The 18,898-nt window shown below is 47.1% G+C and overlaps 1 protein-coding gene and 1 long non-coding RNA gene across 2 annotated transcripts in view; one reads left to right on the plus strand and one right to left on the minus strand.

Annotated features, from left to right (window-relative positions):
* LOC310831959 overlaps nucleotides 1-18,898 on the plus strand; it is a 73,189-nt gene that overhangs the window by 10,550 nt on the left and 43,741 nt on the right. The gene's annotated exons all lie outside the window — the stretch shown is intronic.
* SLCO3A1 (solute carrier organic anion transporter family member 3A1) overlaps nucleotides 1-18,898 on the minus strand; it is a 104,499-nt gene that overhangs the window by 4,698 nt on the left and 80,903 nt on the right. The window contains exons 4-8 of the mRNA XM_083713138.1: nucleotides 17,186-17,452; nucleotides 11,349-11,513; nucleotides 8,498-8,696; nucleotides 6,718-6,856; nucleotides 1,122-1,297 (exon numbers count right to left, since the gene is read on the minus strand). Of these exons, the coding sequence (XP_083569264.1) occupies nucleotides 1,122-1,297; nucleotides 6,718-6,856; nucleotides 8,498-8,696; nucleotides 11,349-11,513; nucleotides 17,186-17,452 (946 nt within the window). The remainder of the gene's footprint in view (nucleotides 1-1,121; nucleotides 1,298-6,717; nucleotides 6,857-8,497; nucleotides 8,697-11,348; nucleotides 11,514-17,185; nucleotides 17,453-18,898) is intronic.

Consider the following 18,898-nt stretch of genomic DNA (forward strand, 5'->3'; position numbering starts at 1 on the left):
GCTAAGTTTTGATGCAGCTTCAAACTGGGGAATAGGATATCCAGATATAACCAGAGCCCCCTGCATTTGAAGTGCTATCATAACACCTCAGTCAGTCATGGCTTAATTCTTAAGAATTCTGGATGCTGTGTTCTGTTAAGGCTCCTGAGAGTTGTTAGGATGCCCCTATTCCCCTCATAGGGACGCGGGTGGCACTGTGGGTTAAACCACAGAGCCTAGGGCGGTTCGAATCCCTGTGACAGAGTGAGCTCCTGTTGCTCGGTCCCAGCTCCTGACAACCTAGCAGTTCGAAAGGACGTCAAAGTGCAAGTAGATAAATAGGTACTGCTCCAGCGGGAAGGTAAACAGCGTTTCCATGCACTGCTCTGGTTCTCCAGAAGCAGCTTTGTCATGCTGGCCACATGACCCAGAAGCTGTACGCCGTCTCTCTCGGCCAATAAAGCGAGAGGAGCGCCGCAACCCCAGAGTCGGCCACAACTGGACCTAATGGTCAGGGGTCCCTCTACCTTTATTCCCCTCACAGAATGGTTTAATTATCAATCCCTCTTCATAGTGAACTCTGGGAACTGTAGGTCTCTGAGGGGAATAAGGGCCTCCTAACAACCCTCTCCATTCTGAAGGAAATCAGCCCTGAGTGCTCACTGGAAGGACAGATCCTGAAGCTGAGGCTCCAATACTTTGGCCACCTCATCAGAAGAGAAGACTCCCTGGAAAAGACCCTGATGTTGGGAAAGATGGAGGGCACAAGGAGAAGGGGGCGACAGAGGACGAGATGGTTGGATAGTGTTTTCGAGGTTGCTAGCATGAGTTTGACCAAACTGCGGGAGGCAGTGGAGGACAGAGGTGCCTGGCGTTCTCTGGTCCATGGGGTCACGAAGAGTCAGACACGACTAAACGACTAAACAACAACAACAACAACAAAACAACCCTCAGCACACGTAGCAAACCATAGCTCCCATGATTCTTAGGGGGAAGCCATGGCTGTTTAAAGCACCACAGCTCTTTAAATGTATGGTACGGATGCGGCCTTCAGCTGGCCACACTTTCAAATCCAGCTCTGCTTCAGCTCCAGCAGCCCCCTTTTCTGTCACCACAGTCCCCAAGCGCTCGAAGGCTCTCACCTGATGAGGATGATGACGGAGGGCGTCTGAGCCATGGCTCCGATCATGCTGCAGACACATATCACACAGAGGAATGTCAGAAAGGCTTCTTGGCATCCTGGGGTTGGGCACTTCCCAGGAATGACCGTGGCATTCTCCGCAGGGACCAGACCGAGGCACGTGCAACCCGTGAGGTTCTGGAAGAGAAAGCCCAGCTAAGGAGGCTCAGTTGACAAAACACAGAGCAGCAGATTTGTGCAGACAGGCGGAGTCCCCCAGATCCCGGGCAGCCCCCCCGTCATGTGGAATAACGACTCAAGACAACGTGCTATGGGATTAAAATGGTCACAGCTTTATTATATTTCAGATGTGGGTGGGCCTTGGCCCAGCCGAGGACCTAGGGAACATCAGGGTTATCTAGTGTGTGTGGGGGGGATGGGCCGGCTCTGGAGAACATATGTTCAAGCAGAGATAGCCGCCCCCGTTATGCCGCCACCACAGGGGAGAGCAATAACGATCTCTCGGCTTACGGTCAAAGCCTCCCCTTAGAAACCCCTTTGTATCGCTGCTGCAAAGGGGAAGATAGACTAAAGGATTCCGCCCTGGAGCCAAGCGAGGATTCCCAGGTAAGATTCTCCCTCTATTGTGTGGGCAGGTAGTCCCTCACCTACCTGGCCTGGTCTCCTTGGCAATGCTTCCCCCAGGCGGGATTGGACAACTGACTGAGGTAGGCGGAGACCTCCAGGTATCCCACCTGGGGGAAGGCGAAGCCAAGCCTGTGTTGATGGAGCCGCTCCAGATCCAGGGGCTGCGCGTGTCCACGCAAAGGGCGCCCCCCCCGTTTTATGCGGGGAGCGGTCATTTCTGCTACAGGGTGTGGACATGCCACTCATTCTAGTTTGGGAGCCATGGAAAGGCAAGAGGGAACCTGTAGCCTGCTTGCAAACTGTATTTAACTGGCTTCCGAGAGGCACTGGCAACACACCATCACCATACCCTTCAACATTTCTTCGATGTAAATAGGGATGTCATATTTAACAACAACAACAATTTTACTATTTGTATCCCATCCGTTTGACTGGGTTGCTCCAGCCACTCTAGGCAGCTTCCAACATATATAAAAACACAATAGAACATTAAATTAGGATTGCCATGGAAAACACAAGAAGTCTCAACAGTGGAGGAATGGCAGATGAAGACGATGGACTTTTTGGAGCTAGCTGACCTGACCGGAAGAGTCCGCGATCAGAAGGAGGAGGAGTACCAGAAGGAATGGATGAAATTTAAAGACAATTTAGTTAAATATGCTAAGATAACTTAATTGGAAAAACTGGCAAATACCAGATAGGCTTAGGATTTAAATAGGTGATGTTAGAGAATAAAATGTTTAAAGTTAAAATAAAAAGAAAGAATAATGTTAAGTGATTAAGTTAATTTTATGAGAAATTTGGTTTTGGAAAACTGTTACAATGATATACATTGAAATTCAGCCAGGGGGATTAGAGGAAGTCACCTAACAATGTTATGAAGATTGGATTAATTACAGTTAAGATTTATGTTTGTTTGTTTTAAAAAAATTGGGAAATCAATAAAAATTTTTGAAAATAAAATAAAATAAACTAGGATTACCATACCATGAGGTCTTTTTGGTTGTTGAGCTGTTTGTTTTTTTTGGAAAAATCTCTCCAAGAAGATCATTGCCATACATCTCAATTTTTGGAAATTCCACCCAGACTTTATTTCAAATGGACAAATCCCTGATATGTCCAGGAAAACTCAGATGTATGGCAGCCCTACATTAAACATTAAAAAAAAAATCTCTATACAGAGCTTCTTTTGGATGGCTTGGGGGTTGGATAACTGAAGTATTCCTTTTTCAACCTTTTGCACTATGGTCCTGGGTTTCGATATTATTATTAAAAAGCAAAATTCTGCGACTGTGTCCATAAAGAGATCCTGCACTCAGGATTGTGCTCTGCACTCCTGCGAGGATCACAGTGGGCCTGAGTGTCAACTCTGCCACTGCAATATTGGCTGTAAAAGTCAGACAAGAGGCAGGAAAATGGGAGGTACACACCCACACCCACACCCCCTCCTGCATCTGCCAGTCTGAAGAGAGCCAAGGGGCAGAATACAGCCATCTTTGCTCTACTGGTGTGCCATTCCTTTCCCCTTTGTGGTTCTCCCTTTGGCTCTTTCAAGTCTTTCAAATAAGCACGACTGTGAGAAAATTACCATTAAAAAAAGAAAAGAAAATTACCATGGGTTGGGACCCCTCGTGAATACAGGGATAAAAGGAAGACGCTGTGTCCCTGCATTAGGCTAAACCATTTTCAAATTAAAGCTTCTAATTACTTTCTGATTTACTCCCCCCCCCCACTTTTCACCCACTGCTTCTAATTATGCCAGAGTGCATTAAAAAGAGTAAATTTGCCCAGCCCTTTGCAGCCTCATTTCAGAACCTCAGAATAATGAAGAGGCAAAAGATACTGGTTTGTGATGTTAACTCTGTCTCTTGCAGAAAATCAGGAATCAGCAGCAGTAGGGATAATAACAGAGGTGCTTCCCTCTGTCTGTCTGTCTGTCTGTCTGTCTGTCTGTCTGTCTGTCTCTCTCTCTCTCTCTCTCTCTCTCACACACACACACACACCTTAGAAGGGGAACAGACAGTCTCAGGTTTACAGGGGATTTGTTCAGGGTCTGAAAGCCAGAGACAGGCAAGATAAGCTTTATTAACGTGGAATCAGAAAGGGAAGAAAGTGGCTGTATTCCCTTTGATCTCCCAGCCAGTTGCAAATATCACGAAGGGCTTATGTTGCACACAGATCTCACTCCTGGTCCCCTGCTCATGTTCTTCAGCCCCCCCATTCTTATTATTTATTAAATTTCCGAGGATCACAGGGAAGTGTAAAGTATTAAAACAGAAAAATCCATACCCTAGCAACAAAAATAAAATAAATAACCTCTCCCCCCAGTTTAAAAGGCCATAGATGGCATAATTAGCCAAAGACCTGGGAGAAGAGAAATGGCCTGGTGCCTAAAGACGTGTAATGGCCTGGTGCCTTTATTTCCTGCCAGGAGGATTTATTCTTTAGGCCTGGTGCCTAAAGACGTGTAATGAAGGCACCAAGCCAGCCTCCCTAGGGAGAGCATTCTACACATGAGGAGCCACCACAAAAAAAGCCTGTTCTCGTGTTGCTACCCTCTGGTGGTTCCCTCCCTGTGAGAAGTGAGGCTACAGGGAACCAGGCAGAAGGCCTTCTTGGTAGTGGCCCCCTCCCTGTGGAACGCCCTCCCATCAGAGGTCAAGGAGATAAGCAACTACATAACCTTTAGAAGACACCTGAAGGGAGCCCTGTATAGGGAAGTTTTAAATGTTGGGTGTTTTACTGTGCTCAATGTTTTAATTTGCTGGAGGGTCGGCATATAAATACTACCACTACTACTAATAAAAATAATAATTGAGGGCACCAGGTTAGGGAAGGCTGCCTTAAGAGGACTGCTGCATCTTTTGCTATTCAAAACCCTTGTCTGACAGGTTGTAGCAGTTCACACAGCAGAGCTTTGGGGGTCCCAAGTACAGGGGCATAGCTAGCAGCTTGGGCACCTGGATGCAGGGCGAGCCACCCATGGGGGTGGCCCCCGCGGTGTAGCACCCAGCGTGCTCCTCCAACTATGCCTCTGTCCGAGTGGAGAGGTTCCCAGCTGCCCTCAGAGCGAACTAATAAGCCCCTATTATGTAGGAAGGCATAAAAGAAAACACAAAGTCTTTACTTCCTAGTTTTTTTTAAGTCTTTCTAGTTATTCTGGGAAGGCGGCTGGCTCCAATATGCCTTTCTCCGCTGTGCCTTGAAGCTTGCATGTGCCCCCCCCCCACCATGCTTTCATTTTTCTGGCCCCAAGAGCAGTGTAGTGGCTAGAGGCAAGCTCCCCGCGCCTATTATTCATGCAACAACAACAACAACAAAAGAGGTGTCTGTCAAACACTGCCAAAAAGTGACAATGCTGTGGTTCCCCACTGGTGTGTCTGAAGAGGGACTCTGGCTCTCTGATGCGTGCTTGCCGAAGGAAAGAGTGAGGAAGGCTTTTGATTATATCAGTGGCCCAGGAAAATGCCACACAATGGCGTAGTGTGATAAAGGAGGAGCAGAGGAGAATGGGGATAATTGGATATGTGAGCTTTTAGCTGCACAGAAAATCTGCTGTGCTTTTCTTCCACTTTTTGTGCGTGCATTTAGTAAGATCCCCAGAAGAACTGAACAACATTTTCTGAATGTGTCGCAATCATGGCTGTTGCTCCCTGAGGATGCTGGGAGATACAGAATCGCTTTATTTCCTGCCAGGAGGATTTATTCTAACTGACTCGCCTTGAACTGTTAAGTTATTGAAATATCTAGGTCTAGATACACACACACACACACACACACACACACAAACACAAACACACAAACACACTTAGTCCTTAGATATCAACTCTGCCTTGTCCACACACATCAGTCATCTTCTTTCTATCAAAATATCAGGCTTTGGAGAACAAAGAGAAATTATTCTCTTTGTCAAGCTTTCAGAGATTTGCTGAATTCACAACCTGTCATTCTCTCTCTCTCTCTCTCTCTCCAGAGAAATGTTGAGAGAGGATATGAAAGGGGTTTGGGGTGGGAAGGAGGATGAAGGAGATGCAGCTGAGGAAGCAATTATATCTGGGCACAATGAGCCTCCAGAAGAAGAACAGGCTCCCTTTGCCAGCAATGGCTAGCAAGCTCTTCCACGGCCACCTGCTCCCCTCCATCCTGAGGGCCTTTTGGCAAAGGAGAATTTCCCACCTGCTCATGCCACTGATGCTCACCAGCACCTCTCTGTTGGCTCCATTCTCCCTCTCTTTGTTTGCAGGGTTGGGCCACTAGATGAGGCTCTGTCCATTTTGTTTAAGGCAAGAGCGGGGAGTGAGGGCCACATTCCTTTCTGGGCAGGGCTTTGTGTAAGCGATAGGCGGGGCAAGAGTATAAACAGGTGGAGCTATGAATGTCAATTTTACATTTGTATACAGTGGTACCTCGGGTTAAGTACTTAATTCATTCCGGAGGTCTGTACTTAACCTAAAACTGTTCTTAATCTGAAGCACCACTTTAGCTAATGGGGCCTCCTGCTGCTGCCGCCCCACCAGAGCACAATTTCTGTTCTCATCATGAAGCAAAGTTCTTAACCTGAAGCACTATTTCTGGGTTAGCGGAGTCTGTAACCTGAAGCATATGTAACCTGAAGCGTATGTAACCCGGGGTGCCACTGTAGTTTGTTAGTTTCTATGCACCCTCACATGCCCTTATCTGTATCCTCCATGTGGACAAGCAAGAGGCATCGCTAGAGCACAAAGACATACATACCCCTCAAGTGTCCTGATAAAACTGGGACATCCCACTTTTTTTGTTTGAGAACACGGCAGCCATTTTGGGCGCCACAATCACACCCTGAAGGAAAGCACTTTTTTTGGGGGGGGGTGATCTTGCACAGTGCCCCAAATGCATTTTGTTTTGTTTTTTTGTAAGCAAATGCTGCAATCTGCACCCCTGTGAAAGGCAGGTAAGAAATCCAATCAATCAATGAAAGAAATATGGATTACCATGGTACTGCATCCAGCAAAACAGGCAGATAAGTACGTGATCCCGTCTGCCCCACAGACCGGAGTGAAAGAATCAGTTTGGCATTTACAGTTGTTATTGCAGGCGGAATATGGTGCCAGGATGGACGATGGTCCTGATCTGGAAGAAAGTGGGTGGGGGGTAAGGGGAGGGCAGCAGTTGGTCAGAAGGAAGCGTGACTCCGAAACATTTCTTTCCTAGTGAACCTTTTCTCCCCAAAAGTTACACCCAGGCCATATTCACACCATAATTTTAAGCAGTGCTATTTTTTCTAGAGAAAGACATGTTGAAACTCACCATGGTGCCTACCTGAGAGGTGGTGGAACTGAGTTCAGGCGAGTCTGGAAAAAGGCCTCACTTTTAAGGCCCCTCCCTGAAAAGGATCCTGTGAGGTGTAGTTTGTTAAGCGTGCCAAGACCCCTATTCCCCTCCCAGAGCTGCAATTTGCAGAATTCCCCATGAAGAGGGACTGGTTGTTAAACCACTCTGGAAACTGTAGCTCAGTGTGTGTGTGTGTGTGTGTGTGTGTGTGTGTGTGTGTGTGTGTGTGGAAATAAGGGTCTCTTCACAACACTCACCCAGCTTCACAAACTACACTTCCCAGGACTCTTTGGGGGAAGCATCATTGTGCATGGTATTATGGTCTCAGACTCTTCCTTGGCTACTGATTGCATGGAAGACAACAAAGAGAACAGAAGGAGCTTAAGGTCCCAAAGGTTAGGGATAGCCATACTGATCAGTCAGAGGCAGATTTAGGGCAGGTTGACTGGTTCCCCCTCACAGAATGCAGGGGCCAAGTGAGTGCCTTCCGGCTGGTGTGAGGGCTCTGACAGGGTCCAAAACCCAGCTTTGGGAAGGAGTAGGGAAGGCTCTAGATTCCTCATGCCGCCTTTCCAAAACCTGGCTTTGGGGCTCTAGGGCTGGCTGTGTGTGTGTCAAATTTTGGACTCGCACAGGGCACCATATTACCAAGGTCTACATCAGCAGCCATCTTGTCTCTTAAATGGGACAGGTGCATGGTGGGAAATCCAGGAGCAGCTAAAGTCTCTGTTGGAAGCCAGCCCAAAGCCAACCCTACATGCATCTAGGCTTCCTAACTATATGAAATATACCCGGAGTTGAGTGTGAATTTCATGCTTTTTATTCAGCTTGTAGTAGCAATGAATGAAACTTTCCCCAAAACGTCTAGCTATATATACATTATTTATGGGCCCTGCATGACTGGCTCATTCCGGGCTGCTCCTGTAGGCCAATCAGGTTGTGGATTCACCTCCTCCAGAAACCTGATTGGCTGCTCCTTCAGGCCAATCAGGTCGCTGATTCACTTCCACCTGGAGCTGGATTGGGTGGCTCCTGCGGACCAATCAGACTGATGCATTCTGGATCCTATTGTTCTAGAATTCAGCTCAGTACATAACACCATACCTTCAGGATTGCTGAAGGAAACCCCATCCCACTGGATTAGACCTCTCTAGTTAAGATGGCCAAATGAAAGAATTCCAGCAGAGATTCTGCTCTTAAAGATGCTGGCCACCAAGGCTGGGACCCTTCCTCTCATCCTCAAGGAGCAGCTCAGTCACAACCTGACCTATTGGATGCAGCCCTTCCTTCCAGGTCGGTGGGACTTTTTAACATCCGGACCAATCACAGGGGCTTATCCATCTGGTAATCTGAAAATTCTGATGGGCAGCGGGTTGGCCATGGAGGAATAAATCCCAGGAGCGTTTCTGACTCATAGTCTGCTTCACGGGTCATACTCACTTGTTTCCATAGGGAACAGTGACCCCGGCCACCGGTCCTGTGTCACAACCCAGGAACAGGAATGAGACGTAGCAGCCCGTGGACACCAGGTTGACCAGCATAGCCATACGGATGGCTCCGAGAGCAGACAGGCTCAGCTTCTTGACTAAGAGGCCCCCTAGGAAGATGCCCAGACAGGCACAGGGAATAGCTGTCATGCCTGCACAAAGAGAAAAAGGGGTTCATAGCTTCCATTTCAATTTGCCTCAGTCCCTGTGAATGCAGGTGGGAAAACCTACTTCCTGAAACATTAGGAACCCCTAAGAAAACAAAAACAAAGCACTTACAGTGGTACTTTTGTTGTCGAATGGCTTAGTTGTCGAATAAATTGGCCCCAGAATGCCACAAACCTGGAAGTGAGTGTTCTGGTCTGCGAACATTTTTTGGAAGCCAAACGTCCAGCACAGCTTACGCGGCTTCTGATTGGCTGCAGGAAGCTCCTGCAGCCTATCGGAAGCTGCGCCTTGGTTTTCGAACCATTCCAGGAATCGAACAGACACCTGAACGGATTAAGTTCAACAACCAAGGTACCACTGTATTTAAATATATATATACTTTATATTATTAGAGAGACAATGTGGTGGAGTGGTTAGAATGTCAGACGTGTGGGGGTTAAATGGGGAGGGTGAACCATGAGCTCCTTGGAGAAGAAGGTGGGTCAGAAATGTAGGGAAATAAATATAATTTTAAGTTCTTTTGAAAATAAAAAACCAAGTTTCTAGATGCAGAACTCAGAGGTCAGTTTTGTGAGATCCTTGGTTGTCTTTTTTTAAAAAAACAGCAAGACCCCAGACCTTACACTTTTCAGAGATATGCTTGAAAAACTGGCAGCAAGACTTGCTGAGACCTCTGTAGTTCGACGGGTTGCTGAACAGCATTTCCAGGGCTAAGAGTGTGGATGAATTGTGGGGGGGGGGGGGGAAATATTAAAAATTGCAGGGTACATTAAGCAAAGTGAGAGCAACCTTGCCGTTTGGTCTCATGTGCTTAATTTATGCAGGTCTCAGGCTTTGGCAATTTCTTGTTTCAGAGGTTGGGTTCCTTTGGCACAAAATTGAAAGGCTAGCACCTGATTAAAGAAACCAGAGTTGACAAATGGCATGAGTTTGGGTCAATTAATTTAATCTGCATATGTATTTGCATATGAATAAAAAGGAACACAAAAAGCATAGCTTACTATGAGAGTTGGTGTGGAAGAATGTTTTGAAAAGGATGGGGTGGGACTGCTTCAAATCCCTGCTCAGCCAAAGAGCTGATGGGATGAAATGGGGGCAGTCCCTAAGCATAGCCTTCCTCACAGGGCTGTTTGGAGTATATTTGAAGAGGCAGATGTTTTATTTATTTACCTATTCACTCTTTCTCCTGAAGGAGCCCAGGGTGCCAAACACATCAATAATAAAACTACTTCTTTTTAAGAACATTTTAAAAAGTTGTTTAAAATATTCCAAAACAGTTAAAAGCATCTTCTCAAACAATGACAAGTTGCCAGGAAGTGTTTTCCAGCCATAAAATGACAGGAATTTCCCTCTATTCTTCCTGAAAGTCAGCAATGAGGGAGACAAGTGCACCTCACCAAGGGAGGGCATTCCACAAGTGGGGAACCACCACTGAAAAGGCCCTGTCATGGGTCAATACCAACCAGGCAGCCCCAGTTAAATTAGGACTTGTAACTGACAGGCAGCAAGTATGGAGCTTTCAGGACTGGTGGCACATGGTCCCAACAAACTGCCTCACTGACCTGCCTAGCAGACCCATTCTGGAATAACAGCAGCCTCTGGGCCATCTTCAAGGGCAGCCCCATTTACACTGCACTGCAGTAGTCCAGATGGGAGGACACCAGAGCATAAGTAACTGGGGTCAAGCTATCCCAGTCCATTACACATACAATTTATTTAATTTTTCACAGTCCTCTTGACTCAGAGAGAGCCACCTACATTCCGAACTTGAGTACAGTGGTACCTTAGTTTTCAAACACCTTGGTACTCAAATGCCTTGGTTCCCAAACACCGAGAACCCGGAAGAACCGGTAAGTGTTCCGGTTTCTGAATGTTTTTTGGAAGCCAAACGTCCAATGCGGCTGTGGGCTATTTCCGGGGTGCCTCCACCAATCAGAAGCTGCGCCTTGGTTTTTGAACATTTCAGAAGTCAAACATACTTCCAGAATGGATAAAGTTTGGTGCTTTTGTTTTTGCTATTTATTTTGCATTTTTGTTTCTGAGGCTTTTTCTGTTAATTTGTTTTTGTGACTGTGTGGAACCCAGTTCAGCTACTGATGGATTGATTGTGTGACTGAGGAAATGGATAAAAGCCCCCCATCCAAACAATGACTATCATCAGTGCAGGTAAGAAAAAAAATAATTTTAATTTTTATCATATACAATGCTGTGTTATTGCTTTCATTTTATGGATCAATGGTCTCGTCAGATAGTAAATTTCATGTTAAATTACTGTTTTAGGGGTTGTTTTTAAAAGTCTGGAACAGATTAATCTGTTTTGCATTACTTTCTATGGGAAAGCACGCCTTGGTTTTGGAACGCTTTGGTTTTGGAACAGACTTCCAGAACGGATTAAGTTTGAGAACCAAGGTACCACTGTATTAATACCAGAGTGAAAAGGGTTATGCGAGCATCAACCATCTATGAAGGCCATGAGACTGGTCCTGCATGACTTGTGAGCTGCCAAGCCTTTGTTGCAAGCCTGGGATGGCAAAGGCAAGGGGTGTGTGTGGGTGTAAGCAGCACAACATCTGGCACCCCATGATATACCCTGAAAAGAACTATGGCCCAACCGATGGCCTGCTCTGGCTACTCACCCAATAACTGGTTGGCGGACGACGTTGTGAGATTGAATTGCTGCTCCAGGTATTTGCCCAGGAAAGCTGCAAAGCCAGCAACCACGGCGATCTCCATGCAAGCCGCAAGGACAATGCAGGTGAAGACCGGATTGGAGAGCAAGTGCTTGGTTACTTTAGGGATCACTGAAGAAGAGGAAAAAGAGGAAAGGGGTCTTCAGATAGTGGGATACCTTCTGAACTTCCCCAGATGCCCTCATGAAGGTCTTCCCCAGCTTCTAGGCATCTTGGCTCACTTGCTGAACACCTTGCTGAATGGAGATAATTGGAATTGTGGTCCAAAACATTTAGAGCATGCCAGGTTAGGGAAGGGTGCCTAAAGACTAGATGACAAGGAGGTCTTCTGGTGTTCCTATGCTCTCATGGAAATGCACTCAAGGCCAGGGTTGGACAGACATCAGGCTTGTGGGGTGTACAGTGGTACCTCTGGATGTGAAGGGGTCTGCAGGTCGCAATTTGCCACTTCTGCACATGCGCGTGACATCATTTTGACTACGCATGAGTGAGTGGTGAAACCCGGAAGTAACATTCTCTGTTACTTCTGGGTCGCTGCAGCACGCAACCCAAAAATACTTATCCCGAAGCTACTTCAACCCGAGATATGACTGTACTATGTTTTCTTTGTTTTTAAACTATGACTCCAAGAACCATTAGCTCAGCCTTCCGCAAAGCAGGCACTCATGATATCTGCTTTCTCCCTCCACAATCAGGCAATGGCTTGACTTGCCACAGGGCGCCTTTTCTAAAGTCGAAGCATTTCCCATTCTGTGCATTCTTTATTCCGACTTTGAATCAGATTCTTTGTAAGATTCTCATCTTTATTCTTACGACTTTGTATTGATTTAGCCTAATGGCTTTATGCAGCGTTGGCTTGGCTAGCCCCTTTGGGGATGTTCAACAGAAAAATCGACACAAGCAGACACGAGTTCCCTAAGAATACCATTGCCATCCAACCGTACCTGGACTGCTTTGAGGCTCATGGGGCCATCTAGGGGCTACAGAGCATATTACACAGGAAATCAATTACTGTATGAGTAGCACTAAACTTCTGGGTGTTTAGATTTGAGGCTTTGGTTCTGCCCCAAATGTTGCACTAACTACTGGGTTTCTGGATAAGGGGTACTTGCCTTTCTCTAAAGCAATCTTTCCCAAACTTGGGTCCCCAGCTGTTCTTGGACAACAACTCCCATCATCCCTGACCATTGGTCCTGTTAGCTAGGGATGATGGGAGTTGTAGTCCAAGAACAGCTGGAGCCCCAAGCCTGGGAAACATTGCTCTAAAAATCAGTGGCAGGCCATCTATCCAATGGAGGCAAACAGGGTTATCTCTTGATGCTTCCAAACTGGGGCTTATTTCTAAGAAGTTAACTGAGGTACTTCAATGGGTTGCTGGTAACAGGTTTTGTGTGTGTGCTGCAGAGGTCTGGCCCAGGGGGTCTGATCTTTATTCCTTACCTCATTCTACAGGCCAATGTGGCAGGGCCACTCACTTGTCAGTCATCTGATGCCATGATGACAGGTGAGATGAACCACAGGGGTGGCAGGGAGAGGTCTCCTCTGTTGGCACACCCCCCCCCCTCTGGGAATGCACTCACGAAGCGGGACTGAACTCCCTGTGAGGAACTGGTGGGCCCAGAGAGCTGAGAAATGAATTCTTGCCAGTTATGTCAGCTGATTGACAGGTGGACATGGTTTGGGGGGAAATGGCCATGCAAAATCAAAGAATTATAGAGTTGGAAGGGACCACGAAGACCATCTGGTCCCATCCCCTGCAGTGCAGAAATATTTTGCCCAACATGGGGCTCAAACCTATGAACCTGAGATTAAGAGTACCATGCTCCACCAACTGAGCTATGTCAGGGCAAACTGGCAGGCTAAGACTTCCTGGATTTCCCCCAGAAAGGGTGAATCTAGAGGTTAATACTGGCTGGCATTAGGGCTGGGCAATATCTGGTTTTCAACATCACAATATACCGTATTCTTCGCTCTATAAAACGCACCAGACCATAAGGCGCACCTAGTTTTTGGAAGAGGAAAACAAGAAAAAAAATATTCTGAATCCCAGAAGCCAGGACAGCAAGCAGGATCACTGCACAGCGATCCCGCTTGCTGTTCTGGCCCTGGCCGGGGAGGCTGCGCGCGGCTAAACAAGAGCTTGTCGGGGCTGGAGGGGGAAGCCCCGGCTGCTCTGCCGGCACTCCGGCAATTTAGCTCCAGGGACCACACATTCACTCCATAAGACGCACAGACATTTCCCCTTAGTTTTTAAGAGGAAACAAGTGTGTCTTATAGAGTGAAAAATACGGTATTACCAGCTAAGCATCACTGATATATTATGAAATAAGTAGAGGCAAACAGTAGGGCTGGGTGATAGCTGGATCTGGAAATGTGGAGACCTGAAACTAAGACTGAAAAAAAGAGAAACTGAATTTGACAGATCCAGTCATCCCTTTGTTGAATATGTCAAGAGTTGCATCCGGTATTACTCCATTCTGCCTATGTGAGTATGTGAAATCCCCATTTTCATTTTCAATTAACCTTCTCTAAGCCCCAACTCGCCCCCTGCAAAGCTCATACAGGAGTTTCTCTTTGTTTCTAAGAAGGAGAGAAAGACTTTGGTTGCAAAGCGTTTCTTAAGCTAATGAATCAGGCAGAGCCTGTTCTGCTTGGGTGAGTATTTTAATTATTGCAGAGATAACCCTGCTTGAGCAAGATGGAGTGCACCGAGGTTCTGCGAAGAACCTCGCCTTGCCTTGATACCTGGCAACTAACTCCTCTGCGAGTCATACATGTGAAAAATCTGGACGTTTGAAAAATTATCTCTCTGAAGTGCAGCTGAAGCCTCAGCAGGGCCTGTCTGCGTTTTGTAAATCCCATCCTCTTTCACTGTGCTTTCTGTTTCTTGGGTCTGAAAAACAATTGTCATATCCTCCTGGGTTGACTGCCATCTCTTCCTTTAGATGCTCAAAGTTTTATAATGCAGGAGCAAGAACTGGTGGCAAGACACGACTATGGGCAAAACAGCCCCCTGGCAAGGAAGGTTTTTAGACTCACCTGCCCCATACCACACTGGTTTAGGATGTATAGACACTAGGTGCAGAGAAACATTCAGATATTTGACCCTCCCTGTAGTCAGAAATGGTGCAGCCCAGCAAGACATCACCAGGGGGCTTTTGCTTGTCTAGTTCTAGCCAACCATTTTTTTTGGGGGGGGGGATGGAAGACACTGGCTGTTCTGTCATCAAGATAAGCCCAACATCAAGGAGCAGCCGCTTCCTTTGATTTCTTCATTTGCATCTGTGCTGCAAAGGAATCTTTTTTTTTGCCCCATCACAGATTTTACACTAACCTCACTGCTTGGAAGCTCAAAGCTGACTGCTCCCCTCCACCCATCTCATTAGACTCAGCAGTGCCAATGCTGGCACCTAGTAACTGTGGGCATGTGCTGGGACCCCCAGGCATCAATAGGGCCCAAAATTAATGCCATCCCCTCCCCCAAAATCTCTCCCCCCCCGGCCTGACTCTGTCATTCAGGGCCCCACAACACTCCAAGCAACACTATATTAGGGCATTGCTGGGAATTAACATGGTAAAAAGCTTAAGGTAAAGGACCCCTGGATGGTTAAGTCTAGCCAAAGGCGACTATGGGGTTGTGGCGCTCATCTCGCTTTCAGGCCGATGGAGCTGGCGTTTGTCCACAGACAGCTTTCCGGCTCATGTGGCCAGCATGACTAAACCGTTTCTGGTGAAACGGGACACTGTGACAGAAACCAGAGTGCACAGAAACGCTGTTTACCTTCCCGCCACAGCGGTACCTATTTATCTACTTGCACTGGCATGTTTTCGAACTGCTAGGTTGGTTGGCAGGAGCTGGGACAGAGCAACAGGAGCTCACCCCATCACGGGGATTTGAACTGCCGACCTTCCGATCGGCAAGCCCAAGAGGCTCAGACCACAGAGCCACCCGCATCCCAAGCAACACTATATCAGGGAATTGCTGGGAATTATCCTGGAGGGCAGGCTTGGCCCCCTGGGGCTGCTCATGGTGCAGATGTTACAGTGACTGCTCATCTCTGGTTCCCCAGCAGGGCCCACCAGCAGAGGACGGGGTCTCCTAGAACCCCCTAATGCTTTGAGCTGGCCTCACACCTCACAATGCTTTGATACGCATTCCTGATATTTCTTCATCTCACTGTCTCTTCCAGCAAAGCTCCTAATGACTGCAAGCTTACAGACCTTTTTTTTTGTCACAGCACTTTCCCCAAGGAAACCCATGTCCTACCACTGAATTGCAGCAAATGGATTTTCAGTGGATTGCCATTTGCTCCAATTTGGCAGTGAATTTCCCATGGAAAGTACCAGGACAAAAACAATGACAACAGATGGGACAAACAATGACAGTGTGGACTTGTGCCTGTAAATTGCAGGGCAAAAGGAAGTCTGGGTTCCTCTAGGGAATGTCAGTTTTCAATCTGAGCAGGGGTTAGCTGAGCTCCATTTTTTTTTTTAAAAAGCCCTGCTGTACCACACAATAGTCCACTTAAATCTGCAGTCATGGCTGGCTCTAACATGAAGCAGAGTGAGACAGGTGTCTCAGGTGGCAGATATTGAGGGGTGGTAACTGGGCAGAGCTGAGAGCTTGGCTGCTGCATCACATCAGGAGTCCGTCTATTCCAGCATCCTGTTTTCAAGATGGCTATCCAAATGCCTCTAGGACCTGAGGGCATCAACAAGTCTTCCTACTGGTATTAAGAAGCACTGCCATCTCCAACAGTGGAGGCTGAACACAGCCTTCTCCTCCATGAATTTGTCCAACCCTCTTTGAAGGCCATTCTAGTTGGTGTCCATCACTGCCTCCTGTGGGAGTTCCATAGTTTTAACTACGTGCTGTGTGAAAAAAGTGCTTCTTTGCGTGTCTGTCTTGCGTGGGCATCTGCCAGGCAGCCTGCTTTGTGTCTCTTCCTTTTGAGCTAGTCTCCTGCCCTATAGTGCAGTAAAGTAAGAAAGATAAAGGACCCCTGGGTGCTTAAGTCCAGACAAAGGCAACTATGGGATGTAGCACTCATCTTGCTTTTCAGGCATTTGATCACAGATAGCTTTCCGGCTCATGTGGCCAGCATGACTAAACCGCTTCTGGCGCAACGGGACACCGTGACGGAAACCAGAGCACACGGAAATGCCGTTTACCTTCCCGCCACAGCGGTACCTATTTATCTATTTGCACTGGTGTGCTTTTGAACTGCTAGGTTGGCAGGAGCTGGGACAGAGCAACAGGAGCTCATTCCATCGCAGGGATTCAAACCGCCGACCTTCTGATCGGCAAGCCCTAGGCTCTGTGGTTTAACCCACAGTGCCACCCACATCCCTAGTGCAGTGGAGGATGTGGGAGGGAGAGTCAGCGGCCAAAATGCTCAGTGTTTGCCCACTGGTTCAAGAAAGACACAATGAAGGACTTCACACAGCACATTGTTAAACTATGGAACTCACTCCCACAGGAGGCAGTGGCTCAAATTCAGGATGGGGAACCACCAGTCTGGGGGGCAAACATAGCCCTCCTGACCTCTCAATCCTGCCCTTGCTTTCCTGGATAGAGAGGTCAGAGCAGGGCATGCAGAAACTAGCCTACTGCTTAAATGTAGAATCTGCATTAATGGCTCCACTCACTGGCCTCTGGCCCCATGCACCATGGCCCCTGGAAGGTTCCCCATGAAGGAACACGGCCCCCACTTCTGATCTAACCAGTCATTGACCTGTCACCTCCCGCAGACGCCAGGCGAGCTACGAGGGGATAGTGTCACCTCTCAGCTGCTGGAAGCAGGAGACGTCATCTGGGGCTTCCAAGGTGTTTCGCGGGAGGACCCCGTTGCTGGGCTTTGGCCTCTCGTAGTCCCTGTCTGGCAACATGGCCTGCTCGACCTCTGCCAAGAGCTCTGGCCGGCGGGTCAGGGACTGTGGGAATCCAAACATCGGGAGAGACGAGAAGAAAAGTAAGGCACCGCAGAGCAAGAAGCCCGCCCACCATGCGCCAATCCACCTGGGGTCATCGGGGGTGATGTCCAGCTTACCTGCAAAGGACAGAAAGACAAGGCTGTTGAGGATCATGACAGGAGATAAGAAGGTAACCCCAACCAGGGACTGAAGGGGTGTGTCATGGGGTGGTCTACCCTACACGAGAAGACCTGGGGCTACCCCAAACTTCAGCCACCACTCATGGAGCACCAACCCAAGCTCCCTGGAAAAAAAACCTGCTCTGCATGCAGAAGGCATCAGGATAAGTCTTTGGCATCTGCAGGTGGCCACCTGGCATGGATGCTTTAATTGAGATTCCTGCATCCAAAAGACCAGAAAGGACTGTTTATGTATGTGACAACAGCTGCAAGGATGCTACTAGCCCAAAGATGGAAAGAACCAACAGTTCCGACCAAGGAAGAATGGCAAGCCATACTGCTGGACTATGTGGAAATGGCAAAAGTGACTGGGAGACTCAGGAATCAAGGAGATAATGACTTTAAGAAAGAATGGGGGAACTTTGGCGACCATTGTAAACAAATAAAAACATTAGCTGGACTTTAAAAATGACTTGTGGGATTGGTGGAAGTCAATGTTTGTTTTTCTTTTTAGTGCTTATATTATTAACTTGTAAGATATGGATTTTTTTGTTTTTTGAATGTTGGTTTTTGTGTTTTGTGTATTGTTATTTTTCGATATTTTTTGTGTTGCTGTTGTTGTGTGGAAATTCTAATAAAATTTATATTATTAAAAAAATGACTTGTAAAGAAACGATAAATATGGATAATTTAGAGAGATGAAAACTGTGGAGAACGTAGTTTTAGAAAAATTATTTAAGGACCCATGCAGGGGAGGGGGAAGTCGTGAGATTCAGAAGGTCTCAAATATGGATACGGTAAAAGTTTTTTTCTCTTTATTATTTTGATTTTTTTGTAAAAACCAATAAAATATTTATTTTTTAAAAATGAGATTCCTGCATTGCAGGGGGCTGGACTAGATGACCCTTGGGGTCCCTTCCAACTCTACAGTTCTATAATTCTATAGGTAGCGTTTGGAATATTCACTGCCTGAAGCCCAGGACAGACACTGCCAGTCTCTATAGACAATATTGAGCAATATTGGGTCTCCAGCTGTTTTGAACTACAACTCCCATTATCCGTAGCTAGCAAGACCAGTGGTCAGGGATGATGGGAATTGTAGTCCAAAGACAGACCCAAGTTTGGGAAACAGTGAGCTAATGAACCAATGGTCTGACGAGGTATAAGGCAGCTTCCTACGCCCCTGTTTTAATCAGTTTTTTCTTCCAATAGCTCAGCTGGTTGGAGCACGGTACTGAAAACGCCAAGGTTGCAGGTTCGATCCTTGTAAGGAACAGTTGCATATTCCTGCATTGCAGGGGGTTGGACTAGATGACCCTCAGGGTCCCTTCCAGCTCTACAATTCCCTGATTCTATGATTCTTCAGAGCCCTGAGGACTGGTGTCTTATTATGACATTTGAGGG

The sequence above is a fragment of the Podarcis gaigeae genome (genome assembly GCF_964106915.1).
Source record: "Podarcis gaigeae genome assembly, chromosome: 14".
In the NCBI taxonomy this organism is placed as follows: domain Eukaryota; kingdom Metazoa; phylum Chordata; class Lepidosauria; order Squamata; family Lacertidae; genus Podarcis; species Podarcis gaigeae.